General features: G+C 56.1%; 2 protein-coding genes and 1 long non-coding RNA gene across 8 annotated transcripts in view; 2 read left to right on the top strand and 1 right to left on the bottom strand.

The window, feature by feature from the left end:
* C2CD2 (C2 calcium dependent domain containing 2) overlaps positions 1-18,606 on the top strand; it is a 51,923-nt gene extending 33,317 nt beyond the window's left edge. Inside the window, exons 9-15 of one of the 3 annotated variants that reach the window (XM_087861822.1) lie at positions 2,063-2,187; positions 2,681-2,855; positions 3,585-3,752; positions 5,801-5,928; positions 7,526-7,835; positions 10,441-10,477; positions 10,603-10,735. In XM_087861822.1, the coding sequence (XP_087717948.1) occupies positions 2,063-2,187; positions 2,681-2,855; positions 3,585-3,752; positions 5,801-5,928; positions 7,526-7,835; positions 10,441-10,466 (932 nt within the window). In that variant the 3' untranslated portion in view covers positions 10,467-10,477; positions 10,603-10,735. Of the gene's footprint in view, positions 1-2,062; positions 2,188-2,680; positions 2,856-3,584; positions 3,753-5,800; positions 5,929-7,525; positions 7,836-10,440; positions 10,478-10,602; positions 10,736-14,927 lie in introns of those variants that run through there. The other 2 variants (XM_087861820.1, XM_087861821.1) reach the window with 2 other exon arrangements.
* Positions 150-24,656, bottom strand: LOC148110308 (uncharacterized). Of its 3 annotated transcripts, none has more exons than XR_015724279.1 (5): positions 24,537-24,656; positions 21,255-21,401; positions 20,709-20,852; positions 10,808-18,728; positions 150-1,422 (listed from the first exon to the last, which is right to left on the bottom strand). It is a non-coding gene; the product is annotated as an uncharacterized LOC148110308 (long non-coding RNA). The 3 variants fall into 3 exon arrangements; XR_015724280.1 differs by lacking the exon at positions 150-1,422 and adding an exon at positions 7,968-10,198; XR_015724281.1 differs by lacking the exon at positions 150-1,422 and having other exon boundaries at positions 10,808-10,940.
* The window catches only part of PRDM15 (PR/SET domain 15), a 67,838-nt gene continuing 67,163 nt past the window's right edge, over positions 24,622-25,296 (top strand). For both annotated transcript variants that reach the window (XM_087861819.1, XM_087861818.1), the window contains exon 1: positions 24,622-24,783. The gene's annotated coding sequence lies outside the window, so the exon portion shown is untranslated. The remainder of the gene's footprint in view (positions 24,784-25,296) is intronic.

The raw sequence follows: 25,296 nt of genomic DNA, 5'->3' as shown, positions 1-25,296 counted from the left end.
CACCTGGCCGCCCTGACCGCCGCCTGGAAGAGCTGGGCGGGGCAGGCCTGCCCTGAAACCACTCTGGTCTTCCTGAGGCCACGCTTGCTTGAAAGTGCATTCAGTTACTAGCAAGGTCATACATTTTGGAAAAGGATATACTCAATTGCTTTTTGCCTTTTTTTTTTTTTAAGATTTTTATTTATTTGACAGAGACAGCTAGCGAGAGAGGGAACACAAGCAGGGGGAGCGGGAGAGGAAGAAGCAGGCTCCTAGCGGAGCAGGGAGCCTGATGCGGGGCTCGATACCAGAATGCCGGGATCACGCCCTGAGCCTAAGGCAGACGCTTAACGACTGAGCCACCCAGGCGCCCGATGCCTTTTTTTTTTTTTTAACAGATACCTGAACTCTTGTATTCAGCAATTCTTGGCTTAGAGAAGCCCTTCTCAACCTTCTTAGCCTTAATAGACCTGTTCTGTTGTGTTCCTAATTGTGGTAAAATGCATGTAACATACAAGTTCCCAGCTTAACCATTTCTGAGTGTAAAGTTTACTGGCGTTGAGTTCATTCACACTGGCGTGCGACCATCAACACTGTTCACGTTCCGGACTTTTCCCCCTTGCCAGGCTGAGACCCTGTCTCATGAAACCCTGACTTCCCCATTCCCCCCTTCCCCAGCCCCCGGCGCACCCCCCCTTCTGCTTTCTGTCTCTATGGATTCCACTGGCTTCTCCTTGTAAAACAAGACACAGCAGCTTACCCTGGACACATGCTTTAGAGACAAGAAAGCCACAGTTAAAGGTAAAATCACAAACGCGAACACAGACCTATATGTACGCCTGTGTGCAAGTTGGGAGTTTCTGTACATATTAGATTTTTTTAAATGCCTATAGACATACCACAACTGGGAGAGGGGGGACCCTTACGTGGCTTATCCTGCTAAGAGACCAAGCCGTTTGGTTGTCTCCCAAAGTTACGAAGACACAGGGAAAAGCAATTCAAGCTTCTGTTTATTAGTAAGAATTTTTTTAAAAAGATTGATAAGTTTTAAAGATTTATTTATTTTAGAGAGAGAGTGAGAGGAAGGGGCAGAGGGAGAGGGAGAGAGAATCCTCAAGCAGACTCCCTGTGAAGGACGGAGCCTGATCCCAGGGCCCTGAGATCATGACCTGAGCCGAAATCAAGAGTTGCTCACTTCACCGAGGAAGCCGTCCAGGTGCCCCCGTTACCAAGAATTCTGAGCTAACTTCCTTGAGTCTGTGGTCTTGGGGTAAGATCAGTGAGGTGCTTCTGAGATGAGAATGGACACATTCCAGGAGAGGGCGTGTGGTTCGAACCCAGGGTGGGCTGATGTTTGCCTGGAGAGAAGCTGACTCCCCATCCATTCCTGAGGCACCACTCCTGCTGGCTCCCTAGATTCACTGCTGTACAACCTGATGGGATCTATGAAATTTCACATTAGAAACAAAAGACAAAAACAGAACAAAGAACAACTGTATAACCTTTACCGAGACTCCCATATTTTGACATTTTGCCCCATTTGCTTTATTATCTGTGCTCACAATTGGTGGTTGCTTTTGATTTTGCTCGCTCTGCCTCTGCACACGCACACACGCATAACTGTGCGCACGCGCATGCTGGAGGGTAAATGCGTGAATGTTCAGGGTATCAGGCCCTGTACCCCTCCTTTCTTAGGTGCATATGTCCTAAGAATAAGGATATTCGCTATGTCCATAGTCCAGCTGTCCGCTTCCTGAATCTGCCCCGATTTCTCTAACCTGCCTACGCTGCGCTTCATCTGTTGGCCCGTGTCCTGCAGAGCAGTTACCTTCCGCTCCCACACACGATCAGTTACTGCCTTGAGTCTCCTGTCTCTTTCGCCTCCTTTGATCTGGAGCGTGTCCACCACCTCCCTTTGTCTCTGGTGTTCTAGAATGTTCTGAAATGTCCTGAACCTGGAGGACGTTGGAGCAGACGGGACATGCATCAGGAGTTTGTTCTGGTTGTGGTGGTGGCTCCCGCTGACCCCTGCTCCCAAGGAACCCTGTGGAAACATATCTTTACTCGCCTCCTGTCTTTTTAGCACTGTTGGCGATGACCACCATTCCTTTGGATTTGTTCAAGAAGCAGCCTTCTGGGCCCCAGAGCTTTACGTTGACCAGCGGCTCCTCCTTCGGCAGCTCAGTGTTGGGTTCAGTCACCGCGGAGGTACGATATCATTCTCCACTGTGGCCAAGCCCCAGCTTGACCCACTCGAGATTACGAGCATCTTTACCTGTCGGTCAATCTACGCTTGCTTCAGCAGGACACACGACGCTCACCTAAGAGGAGCTCCTATTTCGTCCTATGCATTTCTAGACCTGAATGGGACACTTCCTGCTCACGATCGTGTTGAGTGGTCTGCCGCATGGGCAACTTTCCACAATGCTGTGTCACATGGGCCTGACCCCAGAAAGGTCCATTCGATTTCGTTTGCTTCTCCAGCCTTTGTGCCCATGGTCAGGTGCTGAGTGGCTGGGTCTGAGCAGGGGTCCTCGCACCCTCTGTCAGTTCTGGGGAGACCCAGACTAATGACAGGATGGCTGGAGTACTAAGCGATGTTGAGGGATGAAGTCCGAGGTTATGAGAGGAAGGCAGCGTGCGTGCGTGCCCAGGGGTCGGTGTGGCGCTGCACGAAACATGTAACCCGCTTTCTCTGCAGTTTTCTTACCTAGAACCCGGTGAAGCGAAATCCTGGCAGACCCCTCCACCCGCTCCTGCTGCAAAGGTAGAAAAAGACCGCACGGTGATGCCGTGTGGGACCGTGGTCACTACTGTCACTGCCGTGAAAACCAAGCCTCGCTTTGACACGGGGAGGGCGTCCCCACTGAGCTGTGGTGAGTGCAGCCCCCATGGACTCTAGTCCCGCAGCCCGTGAGCACCTTGTCTCTGTAGACGGCGGGACCCGCAGGCTGTCCTAGTGAGTGTGGTTCAGACAGTCCGTGGCCCAGAAAGCAGGGTACGTGGCAAGGCCTAGCTTTTTGCTTTTTAGCCAATTACCTTTCTATTTTCTCAAATACATGACATGCCGAAGCAAGGCCCAACCCTGTAGTGCACGCTGAAGCAAAAACCGAGATACCGGAGGGGATACCTAGCTCGATGGACCCCCCGATCACGCTTACGGGGGACAACCCGTGGTCTTGAAACATTAGATGTGAGGGATCAGCACACGTTCTCAGGTTGAGAATCCGTTTTTTAGAAGTCCAGGTGTGCAGTCATTTTAGGTCTAGCTGAATTCTGTCCCTGTCCCCCCAGCCTCTGTCCCAGAGACAACTTCGGTTTCAGTGTAGGACTTATTATTTTATTTTTATTTCTACTGTGTTTCTGCTTCCAGATAGATATGTTATCTTCCCAGAAGAGGCTGCCCAGCACCACCGTTCTTGAATACAAAACAGAAAGTGAAATTCTGGCTTAATTAAAATGTTTCTGAAATTTTATTTAAACCCAGGTTCCCAGCATCCCTTTGGGCACCTGAACTCCGCAACCCACCCCCCCGAATGAGAGATTGTTAAAAAAAATCTGAATGAATGGGGTTGCGTGAGAGGTGTGATTTCTCCTTCCGGAAGCTGTAGGTTCAGATGGCTTTGGGGGCCGTTGTGATCCGGATTTCCTCCTGGCAGAGTCTCCCCTGAAGACGCCGGTCAAGGTGAAAGTGATCGAGAAGGACATCTCTGTCCAGGCCATCTCCTGCCACGGCGCTCCCGTCAGTAAGACCTTCTCTTCTTCGGACACAGGTAACGGGGCGCGTGCTTACCGTGTCTTCCCTCTTGCCTCCCTCCAGGCTCTCCTGTCTTTCTCATCTGCCCACAGGCCAGCATTTGCTTTTCGGAGTTTGGGAGGCGCTTTTGTGAGTAATAAGAGCAGAATGAGGACGAGCAGGGGTGGGGCGGGAATGGAAGCCAGGCAGAGACCAGGGGTGGTGTTCAGATTCTAGCAGATGCTTTCACAAAATAAACATAAAAACCCAGTTTTTGCCTCATGTTATGTAATTTGTGAGCATGACTTTCCTCTCGCCCAATGTACCAGGGCTATGGACATCATCACGCAAGCGGGGCGCGGGTGTCATCGTAGAGGTGGCTTTGTCTCTGGCTGTCCCAGAAAAGCTGCTTGTTAGGAGTGGTCTCCCCCAGAACTCTGCTTGCAAATTCCCCATTTTTAGGGTCACGTTCAGGTAATGAATGTTTTCGGAGAGATGAGTTCCTGCCTCCCTAAGTCAAAGCACAATCTAAACTTGGGGGTTACGTTTTCTCCCTTTGCTCGGGTGTGACCTGCTGTCAGAGAAAGGGCAGGTGGGCTGCTTTTCTCTGGCTCGCCTCTCCCTAGCCTCTCAGTCCTGTTTCTGGTCTTGCCAAGGTCAAGGAAGGGACAAGGAGAGGACGGGGGCGGGAAGCTCTCATCTGATGGGTGCTGTCTTAGGACGGCTTTGGATCCCCTCAGCCTGGTGCAGCTGACGCTGCCTCTCTCTGCGGGAGTGGTCACGGTTCTCCGGAAACCGCGGGCTCCCCCAGCTGCAGCTTCCTAGACGCAGGCCGTGCCCCTCCTCTGGCTGGCCGCTCCCGATGCCCCCCTTCCGGCCCCCCAGAGCGCCCCACTGCCTCGTACTGCAGGCACTCCTTCCCTGGCACAGGATCCCTTTTTAAAGGGCCCAGCTGACGTTCCCACTGTGGGTTTCTCTCCTGCTCTATGGGCAGCGGGGCCAGGCCCCAGGTCAGCTCCCTGCACCGCCCGGGGCCATCGTAGCTTTCTCAGGCACCCCGGCACCTGGACAGGGCTTTGAAGGATAGCTCAGAACTACTGGGCGTGGCGCGCTCTCCTGGGGAGTCCTCGCTGGCCCCCTCCTCCTGAGCCTCTCCCTTCTCAGCGTGGGTGGTGGTCAGGCAGTGTGTGGCCGCACCGGCCCTTTGCCTCTCCCTCGGGAAATGCAGCATCTGTCGTCCTCGGGCCACGGCCGAACCCGAGATGGGAGATGTTCCTCTTAACGCCTGCCCCTCTGATAGCTTGTTGTTTGACTCGGGCTGGGCAGGAGCTCCCTCCGTGAAGGGACAGGCGCCAGAGACCTCGGCCATGCCGCTCCCCTGGCTGCCTGACATTCCGCCAGGTCTCAGAGGAGCATAAAAAAGGCACCTGCCTCATAGGGTGTGGGGCCGGCGACATGAACAATGTGCTCCGAGCCCTTTGCAAGCACTGCTAGGTGTTAGGCATCCCACAGATGTGGGCCAGTTGTGGGGTACTGACCACGGGAAGCAGCTGCCTTTACGAACTGGCTCATAGGAACCCACTGCGTTGAACCAGTGTGGCGAGGGAACAGGCATTGCCTTCCAAAGTCCAGAATCTTCTAAGAGCTCAGAGGTTCTTTGTTTGCTGGTCTACCTGCTTTCATTGTTTTCCTTCAACTCCGTGGAGGTATGACTGGCATATGGGAAAGTGCAGAAATCTGAGTAAGTACACAGCAGTGAGTGCACGGAACCGTCCAGAAGCAGCTGTAGACTGGGAGGGAAGGGCGTCTATGAGCCAAACCTGGCCCTGTTTCCATTCATAAATTTCACTGGAGCCCTGCCTCGTCTGATCCCTTTCATACGGGCTGAGGCTGCCTGAGGGGACCGAGGCCACCGTGAGCGCTCATGGCACAGGCCGGCCAGCCCGCAAAGCTTAGCCTACTCTCTGGCCCTTTCCAGGAGAGATTTGCCGGCCCCTGCCTGGGGATCATTTCCACCCGCCCTGGGGGTCCCCAGGACGGTGCGTGGTGTGCACAGCGTGCCCACTGCTGCCTTCCCTCCCGCAGAGCTGCTGGTGCTGAATGGCTCGGATCCTGTGGCAGAAGTCGCCATCCGCCAGCTCAGCGAGTCCTCAAAGCTGAAGGTCAAGTCCCCCCGGAAGAAGAGCACCATCATCATATCAGGGATCTCCAAGGTGCGTCCCGCGCCCCAGGGCTTATCTGTCAGTGGCCTGGCTTCCTCCTGGCGGAAGGTAGCCCGAGCTCCTGGGGACGTCCAGACCGCTCCCTGCAAAGGGCAGGTCCCGTCCCTCACCCAGCACGCTGCGGGCCACGCACAGCACCGTCTGTGCAGCTCACCCCGCTGGTGAGGAGCCTGCAGGCCTCTGGCCCGGGTGCTCTGGTTGTCGAGGGGTTGGTCAATCGTGGGAAGAAAAGCTACTGAAAGAGAAAGACTGGCATGACGGAGGCCCCCGTTTGGGGACCGAGCCGCTACCCTCTTGCCCTCTCGCAGGTCGACACGTTTCCAAACCATTTAAGTTGTTTGCAATGAGTGTTTGAGCCTTTTGCCGTCAGAGACACACAGATTGTTTAAAACATCCCCAGCCGCTGCTCATTCCCTTCTCTCACTCTGCGACGTTGGTGCAGAGCCCGGGGTGGGTGCCACGCAGGCCAGGAGAACAGAGAGCAGCCCTTCAGGGCCGGGGGCCGCGCAAGGGTCCTGCATGTGTGTTTAACATCTCAGAATGAACAAGGAGAATGCCAGAAAGGGAGGGGCTGTCTGGCGATCGGGTCGCTGGGGGGGGGGGGGTAAGGAGCAAGAAGACTAGGTGAACACAGAGGGTGGGCTGGTACCTGGAGGGAATGAGTGGCAGTCTACAGCTCATGCTGAAGTGGGTCAGAGGAGGTGCCAGAGCTGAGTCACCGGTGTTGCCAGGATTCTCGGGGCCTCGGTGCCCAGTGCCCAAGCACCAACTGGGACAGCTCCCGGGCACCCAAGTCCAGGTGGCGCCTCCTGGCCTTCCTGAGTGCACTTCCGGCGGCGGCCAGCAGGGGGCGAAGCATAAGGAGTTTGCGACCACGTCCTGTCTGCTTTCTAGAAGGCTGTATCTTGGAATCACTAGGAACCGTGGACTTTACATTTAATGTATCCAACCCATGCGGTTACTATGTTTCACGGAGGCTCAGATGGCCCCAGCCTGAGTCAGCCAGCCAAGTGCAGGCTCCCCTGCGAACAGTGGGGCGGCCCCAGGGAGCCCCTGGCCCCTTGCAGTCACTTTCCCACCCTCCAGCCCACTGGCCCCAGGGGTCAGGGCAGCACCTGCACCTGTCTTACACACAGAAAGGTCACACGCAGAATTCTCAGGCCACAGTGTGTATGCCGAGTAATTTCTGCTTGCAGGAAACAAACTCCTGCAGCAAGCAGTGTTAAAGGACACACTGACTCTATAGCCCACTTCCTGTGCCCCCGGGTGCGCCATCTGCCACTGAGAAGGAAGTCTCTCCCTTCCATGGGCCCCCCTGCTGGGGAAGGGAGTCTGCTTCCTCCACACCCCTCCCTGGGAACTCAGGCGCCCCTCACAGCCAGGGCCCCTGACCCTCGGCTGCGACGGGAGACCTGCATTGTGCATTTCACTCCCCGTGAAACACGCAGCACGTCCTGGGACAGCCGCAGGCGGGCATCTTCTCACACTGCAGTCACTCTCAGGACATCTGCGCGGAGCTTTTCGGGCCCTTCCGCGTGTCCTTGCCATTGTCCCTCATGCTGACTTCTTTTCTTTTGTCCTGGGACAGACCTCACTATCTCAGGACGATGCCGCTGCCCTAATGCTGGACTACTCGGCCTCCGTGGACAGCACCCGCCAGGAGGACACCCTGTCTCTCGTGGGGGCGGCCGCCGCCCCTGCTGCACCGGAGGACGAGGCCTCAGCCCGGGCCCCGCCAGCTCTGGAGCCCCAGGAGGGCGAGCTAGATTCCTGGGACTTGGACAAGGTGTCACAGGCCTCGGCGTGGGGCAGCCAGGCCCCGCTGGAGCCCGATGGGGACGAGCTGTCGGAGAGCTCCCTGAGCGTCTCAGAGCCGGGTGCTGCCAAGAAGCATAAAGGTACGTGTGCCCATGCCCCCTGCCCGCTTTCCTCTCCTGCCTGTTTCCAAGCTAACCTGTAGTTCCGATCACCTGCTTCCCTTCCCTTCTGCACAAATCCACCCACCCTCGGCACCCCGCCCTCCGCACCCCACCCCAGCACGCACACCCGCGTGGCAGGGTTGGGCCCACTTGCAGCCAGTGGGCAGGGGGCATATTCAGAACCTTCCATCTCTCTGCATCGAGGGGGGCAGTTTGTGGTCATGCCTGGAGGTGTCCCTTCCTCTGGCTGCACTCCCCTCCCCCAGAAGTAGAACTCTCCAGAACGTTTGAGGGGGTCACTGAGCGACTCCACAGGAAGCTAGCAGAGGCCGGGCTGCCCACAGCCGTGCAGACGGCAGCTCAGCTCACGGTGCCTCCGACTGAAACCGGGCCAGACCTCACCGCTCGGACTGCTGGGGTCCGAGGGGAGATAAGCCCCCCAGAAAAGGAACCGATTAACTTGTATAGTGTAGTGATGAGTAGTCCTGTCATGAGAATAATCCGTTGTTTTCCACTAGCACCAAATCTAAGCTGTAAGTGTGGAGGTTTTGTCTGCGTGTGCGGTCTCCTCAGTGCTCCGGCGCGACAGTACCCTCAGGACCGTCTCTGAGGGAATACAGTCTAGGGCCTTGAGGTGCAGGCCGGATGCCTCCCGAGCCTCAGCTCCTCCTCCGTGTGCGAGGATGTGGCCACTGCCCAGGCGGGGATAAGGGCTCCCAGTGCAGAGAGGATGGGAGACCAAACACAGGCGCCTGGTCCCAGCTGGGAGTCGTGGGGTGCTTGGCGCTAAGCCCTCGCCCCCCGAAAATGCAGATGTGCAGAAATCTGTCGGTCCCGAGGTCGGGAGCCGCAGTGAGCTGCTCTGCCGCCACGGGCCAGTGGTTCTCAAACCGGGTGACTGTGCCACCCCAGCCCGCCAGGGGACACAGGCAGTGTCCTGAGACAGTTTCAGCAGCCACAGCTGGGGGTGGGGGTGCTGCTGGCGGCAGGCGGTAGAGGCCAGGGTGCCGCTCCACAGCGGGCAGGACGGCCGGGCACACGGCATCACGTGGCCCGTGTCTGTGCTGCTGAGCTGGAGGGCCCTGCTGTGGGCGGCTGCTTCGTGGGTGTCCCCGTGAGCCACGCCCTCGCCGAAGCGGAGAGGGCACAGCTGGGGACCAGCTGGAAGTCAGGAGAAGGAAGAGGCTATGATCTCTAGGCCACAAGACGGAGGTCAGCCCTCAGGCCTCTGCCCACCCGCCGGCCTGAGCCTGGGTGACCTGCGCGCAGACCTCCGGTGGCTCCCTTGCTCCCGTTCGGAAGGCACAGCCCAGGTTATGGGAAAGGTGGCCCGGCTGCGGGGGCACAGGGCAGCACACACAGCCCCCCCTCCCCTGGCCTGGTTTGGGGGCCAGCACTGCCCGAGGGAGCTCCCCTAGCCCCGAGGAAGGCAGCGTGCCCTGCGCAGGGCAGAAGGGGAAGTGCAGGGTGGGGTGCCCCTTCCTTCTCCTGATGGCCAACAGTCCGCTGCCCCTTCTCATGAACCCCAGCCCTCTAACCTCCCCTCCTGCGTTCACTCTGAGAGGCCACGCCTCGCTGACCCCGAGTCCATCCAGAGACCATCCGTTGCGTCCTCCTTCCCTTCCTCTGCTTTTCCTTCCAGAGAGTTCTTCCCCGTGGGTTTCCATCCTGGCTGTGCCATGGCCATGCTTCTCCTTTCCCATCACTGGCCAGGGGATGGCACCCTCCAAAAGGGCACTCTTGGGGACCTAGGTGCTGACAGGTGTGCTTGGCGCTTCCCTGGAGCCTGGGCCCGGGGACCGTGCTGGACGCGGCGTCTGGGGCATCGTCCACCTCACCAATGCTGCAGATTTGTAAAGAGACGTATTCGGCAGTGTTCCCAAACTTGCTTCTATTCCAGTGTTTCTGGAAAGATTTGGACACTGCATCTCTAGGAGATGTTGTCAGACATTAGACAGTAACGTGTTACAGGTGCCAAATCGTTTCTGTGTGCTGGGGATTTTCAGTTTTCTACCTGGGGATCAAGGCAGTGGCTGCATGGAGTGTTCTCGCCTTTGTAAACCGAAGCTCATATTCTGGCCAGAGCACCACCCGAATGTCCTGTCACGGCAGGGAGTTCGCACGGGTCCCCACGACTGCCAGTGTACTTAGAATTCTGCTAGAATCTCGCTGGTTGGAAATGCACATATCGTGACGCTGCAGCCAATACAGGAAATCTAGTCCTCAAATTCGGGTTTATTTTTAGCTTCACCAAGCGTCCGTGTGGTTGCACAGCAACGGGAATGAACGGAACGTGACTGTGTTTAGAGAGGGCTGAGATGGTAGAGTCCGTGTTCTGTGTACTTTACCATAAGGAAGAACAAAAGTATTGACGGAGACTTTGTAAAATAGTAAAAAGTAAAAAAACAAAACAAAACCCCCCCCCAAGCCCCCCAAACCTTGCCAGGTCTCCTGCCCAGTAACGTGACGTGTGCGCGGGTGTGATGCTGCGGGACTCACTGTCTGTCATTCTTGTTTTGCTCCTGCATACTTTTCTTTTGACCTCTGACCTCCTCCATCTCGTGCTCATTCCCTTTAACTTAAGAGGATCACTATGCCAACCAGAATTAATTGCCTACACAGTAAGTTATTTTTGTCTTATATATTTTTTTTCAAAACCTTGAGTGCAGCCTTGCCATGAGAAAACCGTATTTTGCAATAGCAGGAAGCTGACCCCCCTTCCCTTCCTTTCCCGTCCCCTTTCCAGCGTGACCTGCCCAGGATGCCAGTTTCCCTGTTTTCCTCCTGAGACGCCCCCTGGTGGGGTTAGTGTCGCACTGTGGCCTCGGCGGGGCGGGGCGCTGTCCCCCAGCTCAGGGGACAGCCAGCCTCGAGCCCTGCCAAGTGCACACACACCGCCTCCCTTAGCCGGGGCTGGTTCTAACAAGCAGGCACTTTTCTAGACGGACTACCTGTGGTTTGGCTTGAGTTCAAAAGCTGTTCTTCGGGCAGCAACCTACAACATGCAGAGTGACTTTGGTCACGGTTTTCCTCTCTCAGATTTGGAGATGGATTCTTCAGTGACCTATTCGTGTCTGTTAGGGTCTGTGGAGACAAGAATAAATTTGCAAATATTTGCTATATTAAAGCTCTAACTTAGAATAATTATTTTTGAATTTCTTCCTATTTTTTTTTCTTTGGCCCTTTTGTGGGTTTTTTTTTTAACCTTGCTAGAATCAGGGAAAGGTTGTTTTGTTTTTTGTTCTCTCTGTCCCCCATTTAAGATGTTGGCTATTTGTTTCAAATTTCACATACCTTCTCTCCAGATTTTACCTGAAGGAATCTTTATGGCTGCAGGCGAGGTCTGAGTCTCGCCCCTGCCTGTTAGAGGCTGAGGTGGTCTGGACAGAAGGAGCTCGGGTTTATCAAACCCAGACCCGGAGGCCCTCCTGCTCAGGCCCCGTGAACGTCCCTATCAGCAAAGGTGACAGACTCCGGGGGCCCAGAGGCAAGGGTGACATGCCAAACTGTTAGTTACTGTCTTGGCCAGAGTTCTGCAGAGAAACAGGACCAAGAGGTGCTACATTTCGAGGAAGTGGCTCAGGCCATGGTGGGGTCTGACAGTGAAATCTGCAGGGCGGGCCGGCCGGGGACAGAATGTCTTCTCCTGGAGGGAGCCCTTGGCGCTGGCTCTCAGGGCACTGAGCTGATGGGATGAAGGCCACCCACGCCATCCCAGGTATGTGCTCTAGTCCGGGACGGCTGAGGGCGCTGTTCGCCTCGCATCTACTGAGTGCCTTCATGTCACAGATGAGCGTCAGACAGAATCATCGGGCACGCTGGCCAAGCGGACCCCGAAGACCGAGCAGCATGGTCCCGGCGAGCAGAGGGGGCTCCATTCCGTATCCCTTCCCAGCTGACGGGGGAGTGTGCCGGCCTGTCTGTCCTTGACCCTCACACCTCCGGGGAGCGGCGGAGTCAGTGTCCCCTCTGTGGCCTTGTTCTTCCGGCCCTATTTACCCCAGAGGTCATTGTGATTTGTGCCCCAGTTTAAACAGACCTTAACATTTTTATTTAGAAGGGAGAACAGACTGGCCTCCGTTTACACAAGTCCTTCTTCACGTTTGAGGACTTAAGCTGTGGACCTGGGAGGGATTTGCGTCCTGTCTTCCACACACTACCGGCCTGCCTTCGAGACTGATGTTGTTCCGGAAAGCCCGTCCATGTCTGGGTTGGGGTGCAGGGCTGTGCTCTGGGATGCTTTGAGAACCGAGAGCCATCCCACTCCCAGGAGGCCTCCCCGGTGACCGCCCTTGCACACGTCCTTTACCAGACACCTGCTGGCCGCTTCGCGGGGGTGGGGCCCATCCGCTGCCCCCTCAGACAGCAGGCCTTAGGTGCAGAGGGGAGCCAGGCAAGAGCACACAGGCTCTCTGCCCTGGGGCGCTCGGCAGTGGGGCAGAGCACATCACTGTAGGGATAAGATCTCCCTCCGAGGCCTTTGGGAGAGAGAAGCGGGGCTCCAGCCTATACATTTGCAAACCTCGGTCCCTCCTTTCACATGACCCCTCCATCCAAGGCGGTGGCATTGTCCCCATAGAAGCCGTGACAAGTCATGTCGAGTCAGGAGACACCCACAGTTGGTGAGTCACTCAAGCGACGTTAGGATGATGTGTGCCAGAGGACACAGGACAGACGTCATCTGGTTCTCGTGTGGATATTGAACAGTCAGATTTAACAAGACAGCAGACCTGTTTGGAGAGCCTGCGTGGGGTTGGAAGCACAGAAGACAGCCCGTTATAGGTCCTGTCCGTGGGACACACTGCAGCCAGCAGGAGCGTTTCAAGTCAATATGACACACGGGTCTTTCCACTTTCCCGATTTTATTCACAGGCTGGAACTCCCTGATATTTCATGTTAATATGGCAAGAATTTGAATTTTAGTCTTTTAAAGTGCAATTTCATTTCAAGTTTTATTGTTATTAGAGAGAAAGCGAGCATGCATGTGAGTGGGGGGGAGGGACAGAAGGAGAGAGAGAAGCTCAAGCAGACCCCCTGCTGAGTGCAGAGCCCAGTGCAGGGCTCGATCCCACGACCCTGACGTCATGACCTGAGCTGAAACCAAGAGTCAGATGCTTAACCGACTGAGCCACCCAGGTGCTCCAAGTGCAATTTCATTGAAAAGAGTTAAAGCGATTGCTTAAAAACCTGTAGATTCCCTTTTTAGAGAATTGTGAACACAGCCACCTCTTGCCTCTCTCCAGCTTCCCAGCAGCAGGATGCTTTGCCCGGCGGGGTGGGCTGCTCTGCCCCATTCCACACAGCCTCGTGCTCAGAAATGGACAGTCTCCTGGCTCCAGAGGCCAGAAGTCCAAGGGCCTCCTGCCGGCGATGACAGACGATCTGCTCCATGCTGTCCCCAGCTTTCTGGTGTCTGCTGGCGTCCTTGACCTTCCTTGGCTTGTAGAAAATGACCCCCATCCCTGCCTCCACCTCCCCCTGGCACTCTTCCCATGGGCACGCCTGCGTCCACAGTTCTCCTTCGAATAAGGACACAGTCATACCGGCGTAGCGCCTGCCGTGATTGACCGTAAAGACCTGTCTGTAAATTAAAGTCCCATTCTGAGCTCCTGGAGGTTAGGACCCCAACATAGGAATTCTGGAGGGACATGATCCAACTCCTAGCACCACCCCTGCTCACACCCCAGCCCCTGGCTGCAGACCCCAGACAATTTTCAGTGCAGGGACCCCTGGAATGGGCTCTGGAGACGGGGGTCCTCCAGAGCCACACCTGTCTTGCTGGGCCTCCAGCTGCCCCGGGGAGGGGCTGCTCTGCCCCCCACAGGCTTCTAGCCCCCTGGAGAGATGGGGTGCATGGGATTAGAACACTCGAGGTTAACCGAATGGATCCCGCCTTCCTTGTCTGTGTTCCAGGAGAGAGCCCACATTTATATGCCCTTCAGGGACCCCGAGCCGAGCCTAAAGCAGGTTCCTGCAGATCACAAACCCTCCCTCAGCCCCCGTGACCAGAGGTGACCTGTCAGGCTGGAGCCCCTCACGGTGCCCAGGGCATCTGATATGCTGGAGAATTAACCAGTGGGCACCAGCGGCCAGACTGCAAAGTCAAGTCCAGCTGGTGGTGGTGACTGGTGTTGTAACATCCCCAGCCGGTGATGTCTCGTGAGAGGCTGCCTCTTACAGGGATCTGAATGGCTCCAGGAACAGACATTCGTGGCCCCCAGACGTAGCGCAGCAGGCAAGAGAGGAGCCACACACACGTTTGTTGTCCCCTTCCCGCTGCCCTTGCAACCCCTGCACACCACCTCTCCACGCCAGATCACTGTGGACACGTCCTCGTGATTCTGCAAGATAGGCTGATGATCTCCAAAGAGAAAAGGAAAAGAAAAAAAGGCCTTTTTGGCAACTTTGACCGGATGACCTTCAGGCCGTGCCTTGGGGCTCCTGCGCTTTGCAGCGCAGCCGAACCCGGACACGGCACATGGGAAGTCGTCCTCAGCGCCAGGCCCAGTGAGCGGCCTCTTCAAGTCACGGGCATGTGGCTCCGGGGTGCCGATGGTTCAAAGGTCCGCAGACAGGGCTGGGCCCGATTCCGCCCCTGGCAGCACGCACTTCACGGAGAAGAACCAGCACGTGCTCCCCCCTGAATAAACACGGACGGGTGTTGCTGTCTGTCATGGCTACTCAAGTCTTCGTTGGCTCCATCATGAAAATAATGAATTGCCAAATAGCCACAAAGCTCCTCGTCCAGATGGTTGGGCTTCCTCCTTTCAAAGCCGTCAGCGCCGGCTCACAGATGGACAGAATTCCAGGCTGACTGGAAAGGCTCCCTGACCCTGCTGGGGTTTCAGTAGCATGACCATCTTTCCTGGGGGTTGGGGCCAGGGGACCCGAGGTAGGGACGGCCTCCTGCCGTCAGCCTTGACGAGGAGGTCAGGGAGCGAGCTGTGGGCCCTGGGATGCACTGACTGCAGCTCACGGCTTCTCAGCTCAGCGTCTCTTCATTTTGGACTAGTGGTCCCGGTGTTTCACTCGCAGCCCACCTGACCAGCCCCCTGTGCTTTCCTCTTGCAGGAGGGATTTTAAGGAAAGGCGCAAAGCTGTTCTTCCGCCGGCGACACCAACAGAAAGACCCCGGCATGAGCCAGTCCCACAACGACCTCGTGTTCCTGCAGCAGCCGGAGGGGGCCCGGAGGAAGGGGGTGACCCTCACCAGGATTCTGAACAAGAAGCTGCTCTCCAGGCACCGAGGCAAGAGCGCCGTGAATGGGGCCCCGGTGGAGCCCGCGGCCGGCAGCCCGCTGCACCAGGACGTGGGAAGTCGCGGGCCCACCTAACCGCCCGCCAGCACGGAGCACGAGTGCCCACAGCTGTCAGACGGCCGCCTGGTCTAGCTGGGTTTAGGGGAATGAAAACCCGAGTCTCCGGCCAGGAGGTTTCCCCCAGAGACAACTGACAAAGGCCCATTTGCCACCAGATGCCAAAGGAGACCGGAAGGTTCTGCCACGTGTGCTGTGCCCAGAGCCGAGAGCTGAAGTTCCACGTGAGAAGATGTGCATTATGAACTAAGGAACATCCTGTAACGGGCGGTGATGAGGCAGGTGGGCGGGACTCGATTTTACCCACGCTGCGCGCGGACCGCGTCACAAACAGGAAGTGTCCCTCTGTGCTGTCACTGGGAATGGACCGGAGGGGTCACCTGTCCTCACGGGCTGCTCAGCGTCACAATGCAGCTGGCAGAGAGGGGGGACACAGGCAGGATTTGGGGTCCAGAGAGAAATTATGGTGGTAACGGAGACACTAGGACAAAGGTAGAAGATAGTTGCCTTTGATATTAGCCATATAACTTGAACCCGTATGCAACACTACATCCCTCCTGCGCACGGCACGCTGAGCACTCCTGGGTGTTTACTCCGAGCCTGCTGCAAGTGGGACAGCTATCTATTCCTGTGTGCTTCTTACGTTTTCCTCTATAGTGTCAAAAGCGCTCATAATCGTGCAAGGGAGGGGAGAGTGAAGCTGGGAGCAGCAAGGGACAGCCAACGCCACGGCGACAACACACACACGGTTCTTCTTTCGTCCCTGGCTGGTTTGCCAAACGTTGCCGATGGCTGAAACCAAGTACTTTTAGGACAAAAGAGAAAACTATCGTATGTCTCAGGTAGGAGTCTTAGGGGTGGAAGTTTAATAAATGGGCCAAACATTGCATCACAGCCCTTTCAGGAGCTCTCCAGAATTCTGCCGGGAACAGTGCTTGACACGTTTTGGGGTGTCCTCGTTTTGAATTCCTGTGGGGGAAAAAAGATAAACGTGGCCTTCCACGTGCATATCCCTGTGTACCCTTCACACCACGTTCCTCGTCCATACGCCTGTCCGTGTGTCTGGACCGCTGGCCCAACCGCTCAAAGGTGCCACTTCCAGGGGACGAGCTTGTTAGGGCCGTGGTCATCGGTGTGAAACATTCTGATGGTTTAATGAGATTCGCTTTCTTCCAATAATATTTAAAAGGCTATCCTGAAGCCTGACCTCTGTCACGGATAGGAAATTGGGGGCGCTCCTTCCCGCAAGCGCTTGATCCTTAAACACATCTTTCAGGGGTAACAGAGCCACTGCCAAACAAAAACCTTCCTGAAAACCCAGATTACGGAAATTTCTTTCCTTTTTCTTGAGGGCGAGAGTATAAAACCACATTGAGAATTTTAGTTTGAAATACACACTTAGAAATCCTCCGGTATCCCAGGAATTAGCAGGTGACTATGAGTTTTTACAGAGGACGCTGATTTCCGTCGCCGTGAACATGTCGTCATACCAGGTGAGTCCCCGCAGGTTAGCGATCGCTGCTAGTCTTTTCGGAACTCATCTGGTCGCTTTGTTGTGTCTTACTGGAAGGACTGCCGCCTCTCCTCCCAGGGTAGGCAGCACTGGGGACGTTGAAGAATTAATTCTCGGAGGACATTACGTGTCACAATTTCAGGCACAGAGCAGAAGCTCCTAGCACAGGTGTGTGTTTGATTTTGAAGTTCAGATCAACTCAATTTATTCAACGCGACAGTAGCAGAGTTTTACACTGGCGCTTTCTCGCTCTCAAAAAAAAAAAAGTCCTAGCCATTCCCATTCCTCATAGACCCTGTGAGCATTTTGTTCACTGTTTAATGCGTTTGCCAAGGGCTCTTGCTTTCTCAACTTCCTGGTGACTTGAAGGCTCTTCTGGGTCCCAGGCAAATGACGGGGGGCTGTGTCCCACATGGGACGCAGGACCGTCACGCGAGAGGTGGAGAGCGTTAAGGAGATCCGTGTTTGTGTGTGTGCACACATCGAGAGCCCCGTACCTTTGAGTAAGACCCAGAAGCCCCTCCTCAGGACGCCCATACACTTTCTCCATCGGGGGCCTTGAACTTTCAGGACACGGGCGTAGCAGGGAGCTTCAGAGAAGAGCGCGGAAGGGCGCGTGAACATAGCACCACGAGAAAATGGGCCGTGTTGATACTGTGAATGCTTCTTCCCTGGCCGTCTAGCCAGGCCTGTGCTTTAATGGTGTCGGTATTTATGCAAAAGTAAATGTGATGAAGGTTACACGTCAATTAAGATTATACACCAAATGCTAACTGTACCAGTCTGTAAATCACCTTATTCCCTTGCCTTTCCTTATGCTTTAGTGGCTCGAGGGCTTTTGTTTCTCTCGTGCATTCTGGATATTTTTGCAGAGTGGTGGTTCAGACTGATTTCTCGCGAACGCTAATGTGTGTCCGCGTGTCTGGAACCCGGCGCTCACACTGGTGGTCGTGAGCTGGGGCGCTGCCCTGGGTTCAAGGACCGTGTTTGCAGAGCAATGCAAGGGAGCTTGAAGCGTGTGTATGTGTGTGATTAATGTAGCAATAACAAAAGCACCGATCCCATTGTCCCACTGGAAACCCGCTGTGACGGTTGAGACAGAGCATTTTATTTAAATCAACTCTCAGGTTTAAGTTTAAAGCCAGCCCTTGAGTCCTCCTGAGAGCTACATGGCCGGTCGCTGCCCACCAGTCACAAGTCAGGTGCCTGTCTCGGTCTTTGGTTTCGCTGGCTGCGTCTGCAGAAGAGAGTTGCAGGTTTTCCTCCTGAGCAGAAAGGCCCAGGATTCGTATCGCTGCCAGCAGCTGTAGGGCTTCTCCTGGCCACAGCCGCACAGCTCTCGGCCTCGACACCTCACAGCTCAAGCTGGTGGCCGCCGGAAGTCAGAATGTTGATCTCCGCTGGGTGGAAAACTGGTCTCGGGCTGGCGTAGACCCTGATGCCAGGCCCAGCCCCCCTGCCCCACACCTGCTCGGGCCCGATGACCACGGCATGTGGCATGGGCACGCTGGTGCTGCTCCGCTCTGTGAAGCAGGCTCAGGTCCCCTCCGGGCCCTTCTCTTCGGCATTCCTGTTTGGTCTGTGAGGAGCATCCGGAATATGTCAACCCACCCAGTTCACCCAGCTTCCAACTGCTCAGTAACGTACCATTTACAAGTTCGGCTTGTAGGTCCCCCCCGCCCTCAATATCACATCAAAACAACTTTTTTTTTTTTTTTTTTAAAGAAGAAAACGAAAGGCTTTCCAGGCCTGTGGCAAGCTCTGGCTTGACGCTCGAGTGTGGTGATGAACTTGCCGGACGGCGACTGTATTCCTTGGTAGCACTTTAAACACAGTTCCCTGTCCTGCACCAAAGTGTGGAAGATGTGGCTGGAACACGAACAGTCTGTGAAAGAAATAAACGTGCACATGGGACACGAAACACTGACTCGTGTTTGCTGAGCCCGGGCTGTCCCGAAAGTCCCGCATCGGCCCTGGGGTCCTGGATCGTGGTCTGTCTGCCGTGTGGTGCTTGGTGGTCGGTGTGCGTGCCCACGCGGTCAGCTGCGTGAAAGAGGAAGGGAGCCCTTTGCCCGTTTGCTCTGTTCTTGGCAGAGACCCCTCCGAACGTCCTACCATGACGTTGGCATCCTGTTTTAGGTCTGGGGCTAAAACCACTTACTAGAAAGTCAATGTTTCCAGGGACCCCTGGGGTCATGGTGCATGGGGGGGTGCAACCAGTTAGGGTCAGCTTGGCTTGGGTCCTCCCATGGCGCAAGCTGGCAGGAGGGGACTCTGCATGATCCCCAGCGACCTTCTGAGGGGCACTGTCCCTTTGGAGGCCGTCTTTTTTATATGTCCCTCAATCCCCGTGGTCAACGCCTGCCCCCGCAGTGGCCCACAGGGGATGGTATGAGCACGCTCCCACGTGGGCTCAGCGTAGGCTGGTGTCACACTGGCACGGGGCTCGTGGTGGCTCCTGGGTGGGGCAGGGCACAGCCCGACAGATGGACAGGTCCCGCACAAACCCCACAGGCATCTCTGCTCCTTCCTGGGGGTCACTTTCTCTGTTGCCCTCCCTCCTTCCTCACTGTGCCCAGGCACTGCAGCATTTGGAAAATGGGGCGGCCCTCCTGGGTATGGAGTGGGAGCCCGACAATTCATGCCTTTAAGGGGAGCAGTCTACCTGTGCACAGCTCTAGCCATCCCGGGCTTGCATTCGGAATCTCAGCGCTCCATGTGGCAAGCGGTGGCAGCCCGGTGTCTTGTTTGGGGTGGAGGTGTCTGCGGTCTGAGACTGCGCCACTGTTTCCTACGTGACCTGTGGTCCATTCTGTGCTGACGCCGCAGCTGGAAACCAGGCGGGGCTGCTGGAAGGCCAGCCTTGCCCTCACCAGCTTTCCTAACCAGACCTCCTGCCGGTCACCTCCAGGCACATGCTCTTACCAGCCCCATCTACACTGTCCACATTTTTTTTTTTTTTTAATTTTAGAGAGAGAAGAGAGAAAGTGCGTGAGTGGGAGGAGGGGCAGAGGGAGAGAGAGAATCTTAAGCAGGTTCCACGTCTAGCATGGAGCCCGATGCGGGGCCCGAGCTCACAACCCTGAGATCATGACCTGAGCCGAAATCAAGAGTCAGACGCTCAAGTGACTGAGCCACCAGGCGGCCCCCCTCATGGCCCACATTAATCCACGCCAGCCACCCGAGGTCTGCGAATGTGTACCCCTGGTGCCCAGCATGTGCCCGCCCTGTTCTAATGACCTAACCAAACACAACCCCTGCCTTCTCCGTGAAGTAGTTTCGGCCACCAAGGACAGCCCAGAGCACCGGGTACTTCTTTCGGTCCCTATCACTTGACCCCACATCACTCCCTCTTACACCGGCTTCTAGGCGGGCGGGTATCCCCTGGGCTGAGGACAGCGCATACCCGGTGAGTAATGACTGGTGTCAGCTGACAGCCCTCCACGAGCCCACCTTAGGCCGCTCACCGGAGCCCAGGCACAGGGGACAGCCCGCCATGGAGGGGGAGCCTATGACAAAGCCGTGCTACCGTTTACCTTGGTGGCCTCTACAAATACAGGGTGCTGCGTGTCGATGTCAATGTGTCGTTCGTAGCAAAGGCTGATTGCTCACCATGGAGGTCTGGCTGCCAGGGTGGGTGACTTCGCCCAGGGCCCTCGCCGAAGGGAGAGCTGCCACACCCTCTTCCCACGGTGCCCGAGACGCACCCATGGTCACACTCCACCCACACATGTCCCCGGCTCTGTACGGCCACCTCCACAGTGCAAACGGCCAAACCGCATCCTGCGTGTGCCAAGCACTCGTAACTATTGATTATACTGATATAAAGTTGGCTACCTGGTATTTCATACAAAAGCCAGATGAAGGTTCATGATCCCGGTGACAGTAACTGAATGAAACGAGCACACTTTCCCAGAGTTTTACATCCCGTGACTCCTGCGCTCTTTGCAACAACCCCAGGAATTATGATCCCTGTCCGCTTCACAGATTACGAAACAGGCACAGAGAGGTTAAGTAACTTACCCAAGACTACACAGTGGTTAAGTGGCAGGACCAGAATTGGAGCGCAGGCCGTCTTGCTGGAGAATCCCAGCTCCTAGCCACGAGCTTCAGCTACCCTGCATCAACTGGAGAGACCAGGACATCATTTTCTGAACTGTCAGCTCCCTGTTATGGGCAAGAATACCATAAAGGGCGATGCAACGCTTTGCATGTAGTGAGAATTAAATTATTTGCTGATTAGATCCCTTTCTCTATCTGGGTAAGAAAAACCAGCCCGATCGCAAAGCTAGAGGAAGTACAGAGAAGTGGCTTAAGATATCTATTTTTATAATGTCCAGTACGAAAGGAGTCAATTAACAAAGAACCAGGGCTGCTGAGACACGGGAGCTAGAAAGTACACGTCTGAGGCTCAGTGTCAGGGCTGAGAGCCTCGCCCCCATGGCGGGGCTGCCCGGTATCATGATGAAGCCTTAATGCACAGCTCGTCTCTGCTCAGGAACAACAGTGCTTGTAGGAAAGTCCACTCAGAGATGGAAGCTCCTCTCATTTCTAATTCCCTCAGCTTACTTTTAAAAATTTCAGGGACGCCTGGGCGGCTCAGTGGGTGAAGCGTCTGCCTTCGGCTCAGGTCATGATCCCAGGTCCTGGAATCGAGTCCCACATCGGGCTCCTTGCTCAGTGGGGAGCCTGCTTCTCCCCCTAATTGTGCTCTGTCTGACAAATAAATAAATAAATAAAATCTTTAAAAATAAATAAATAAAAATAAACAAAAATTGCCAACCCACAGAATAACCCGTATAGACTTTGCTAGATTCACCGATTTCAGTATATTTGCTCTCCCTCCCTACCTATCATCTATTGATGGATTGATCGAGTGTTGTTTGGAGATACCGTGTTTTACCCGAAAGTCTTCAGAGTGCATTTTCTGAGAAGGATGGCCTCTTCACACCACACACTCAGTGGTCATCATGCTTGGGGGGGGGGGGGGGCAGGACATTGAGGCTCCCCAGTATCAGAGGCTACGTTCAGGTCTCCCCAACTGCCCAAGAACATCTCTTATAGGTGGCTTTTCTTTTCTTTTCTGCCTGGGGTTCAGGCAAGGTTTCTACATTGCTTTTGTTATTAATGATAAAATTTGACACTTTCAGAAACAAAACTTTAAAAAAAAAACTTTAAAATTTTGGATAGATCAGAGAAAGACAAATACCATATGATTTCACTCATACGTGGAATTTAAGAAACAAAACAGATACACATAAGGGAAGAGAAGGGAAAATGGAATAAGATAAAAACAGAGAGGGAGACAAACCATAAGAGACCCTTAACTCTAGAAAACAAACCGAGGGTTGCTGGAGGGGAGGGGGGTGGGGAGGAAGGGGTAACTGGGGGACGGGCATTAAGGAGGGTACGTGATGTCATGAGCGCTGGGTGTTATATTCAACTGATGACTTCCTGAATTCTACCCCTGAAACTAATAAAAAACATTAAAAAAATCAAATTTGGGATAGAAATCTGCCTTAAAAGGAATTGTTTCCAGCCTTCATAGAAGGAATATACTGAAAACACTGGGACTCCTGAAGATGCGATGAGCACGGGGAATCTGAAGCCCAGTCCTGTGCCACGTGTACTAATTTGACAAATGGCTTTAGGTGGCCTCAGGTCTTCTACTTGCATAGGTCTTCACTGTTGCTGTAACCCTGTCAGATTTTTCTGCAAACAACCTGCTTTTGGGCATGCTCGCCAGTACCTCTGGTGTGCAGAGGCCGGGGGAGGCGGCCACCTGGGCATCTGAGAATTGTGAGTGATCGCTCGAGGGGTGGGAGGTAGGTGAGGGGTGCGCATTAGCTGTAGTGGTCAGTCTGGGGCTCTTGGGGATTGAGCAAATGCTGAATGCTGAAAAGATGGTGGTGGAGAACCCCAGGAGAGCATTCCAAGGCAGAGGGCATCCGTGCAAAAGACCTCGAGGACGTGTTTGAGGGACAGAAGGCTGGAGGGAGGAGGGGGTCCCCCAGCTGGGTGGGGTGAGAGCAGGGTAAAGGTGAGATGATCAAGAGAGGTGCGGCAGGCCGGGTGCAGACCGACTGTAAGTGCCGCTGGGAAGTCACTGCAGGTCGGGGACTGCGGACCCATGAGCCCTAGCAGCACAACACCCTCAGCACGCCCCTTCAGCATGCCCCCTCTGCACCGGCTCAACCTTCCACCCTTCCATGGGTCCTTACTTATTCCCAATTCATACAACTAAGTCTGGTTGTAATAAATTCCTGCGTATGGGACTGCCCAGCCCGAGTCTCTACCCCTTTGGAATTTCCATACTAACAAATGGCCCAGATGGGGGCTATCCCAAATTATTCTCCCACCAAGAAAGGACAAGACAGCTTATTTTCTACAGTCTCTTCAAAATAATACTATTAAGCTTAAAAAAAATCTTTGCAAACATAACAGGTAAGGATGATTGCACTGCAATTTTACCTTTTCTCTCATGACGGTATAACTGAACAGCCTTGCTTATGCTTAAGAGCCATTGTATTTTCCTTACTGGGAACTGTCCCTTTTCCTATGGGGTCCTTTATCTTTTTCCTATTGATTCCTAGGAGCTTCCTGTGTAGAGGGAAATGAGTCCTTTCTGATACCAATTTCAGATCATTTCCCACCAGTTCATCCCCTCTTGGACTTTACTGGTGGAGCTGGCTGCCAGACAGAACAAAGAGGACAATTTTACCGCCCTGCTCCAGAGGGCGGAGTTCCCTCTAGCCCCTTCTATTTCTATTGGTAACATTCTGGGGCCACAGGTCCATTTGATGCAGGGGGTCAAGAGGCCACACAGGCCACCAGGACCTGGGGGACTGGACCGGGCAGAAACAGCCCCAGGGAGCAGTCTGGCCTTCAAAGCTGCCCTGACCAGGGTGCTGCTTTTCCCTAACTTCCCATGCAGCAGCACTGCACTGGTCAGGGTGTGGATTTCAGGAGCATACTGTGCCCGGGGCCAGATGCCCACCCCACTCGACTTTCCAGCTTGTTGGGGCAGAGTAAGGGCTCCCAGGCGTAGTCTCTGAGTGGACTTTGGAGGACCGCGGCACCCCATCTGAAGCGTTCAGAAGTACGGATCTGGTAGCAAATCTCAGACTGCTTTTAAAGAAAAATCTGACCCTTTCTTCCACCCTCCCCCCAAGGAAATTAAGGCTCCAGCACCCACCAGAAGAGACTTAAAGGGACCCCGGGGGCTGCTGGCGACGGTCGCTGCCAGGGTCCCAGGACCCAGGACAGGACACGTGTTGGAGGAAGGGGCAGCAGAATCAGCTCCGCTTCTCCCAGGCCGGTCCGGATCCACAGTTCGCCCTTCTCCTGTCTACACTGCCCGCTTTCCCACTATCCGATCCACATCACCCGCTCCCGGTTCCACACCACCCACTCTCGGTCTACACCACCCGCTCCCTGCCTCTCTCTGTCCACATTGCCCTTGCCTTCCGCACCCCCAACCACGCCTCGCAGCTCTCTTGTCCATGACGCCCGCTCCCGGATCCGCAGCACCCGCTCTCCCACTCCCCCGTTCGCGCGACCCGCTTTCCCACTCCCGGTCCACACCGCCTGCGACCTGCTGGCTGCAGATCCACGCCGCCCGCGCCTCGCCGCTCCCCATGCACGCCTCCCGCTCCAGGGTCCACGCTATCCGCTCTCCCACTCCCCCGTCCGCGCGGCCTTTCCCACTCCCCGTCCACATCGCCTGCGACCTGCTTGCTGCTGGGGGTCCACGCCGCCCGCGCCTCGCCGCTGCCGCGCACGCCGCCCGCTCCCGGGTTCACACCACCCGCTCTCCCACTCCCCGGTTCTCGCGGTCCGCTTTCCCACTACCTGTCCACACCGCCTGCGATCCGCTTGCTGCTGTCGGCCACACCGTCCGCGTCCCGCGGCTCCCAGTCCCAGCCTCCCGCTCTCCGTCGGCCCCCAGTCCTAGCCGCCCGCGCCGGCGCCTCCTCCGCGGACTACAACTCCCACAATGCCCCGCCGCCGCCCCCCGGCTTCCGGTGCTGCGCAGTTTCCGGAGCGGATCGCAACCCGGAGTCCGGATCCGAGCCCGCTCTGCACATTCCACAGGCAGGTAAAGCCCGGGGCCCCGCGCCCGCCGCCGCCCCCGCGCGCCGCCCCGGCCCGGCCCGGCCCGCGCCCGCGCCCCGCGCCCCGCGCCCGGCCCGCCGCCTCGGCCCCGCCCGCCCGCCGCCCGCCCCGGTCCAGCCGCCATGCCGACTGTTCTTTGTTACATTCGCCGGCTGCGGGCTCCGTGGGCGATCGGAGTCAAAACCCGGCTGGATTTCCCGGAGCCGCTCCGGGATCGCCCTGCGCGCCGCCCGCCCGCCGCCCCGCGGCCCGCGCGCTCCGGGCCCGCCGCCTCCCGCCGCCCGCCGCCCACTGCCCGGCCGGCGCGGGCCGCGGGGCCGCGGGGCCGCGGGGCCGCGCTCGCCCGTGGGTGCGGCGCGGGGGCTCCTCCGCCCCCGGCCCCGGCCCGCGGTCCCCGCCCCCGGGCGCCTTCGCCGCCGACGGCCGGGCGTGATATCACTGTCCCCCGTCGTCCGGCACGGCCCCCGGGGGCGCTCGGGGAGGGTCCCTGACCTCC

This window comes from Ursus americanus, chromosome 4 (assembly GCF_024610735.1).
Source record: "Ursus americanus isolate L20-20 chromosome 4, mUrsAme1.1.p, whole genome shotgun sequence".
Classification (NCBI taxonomy): Eukaryota; Metazoa; Chordata; class Mammalia; order Carnivora; family Ursidae; genus Ursus; species Ursus americanus.
This window is presented reverse-complemented; position numbering and strand designations above follow the sequence as displayed.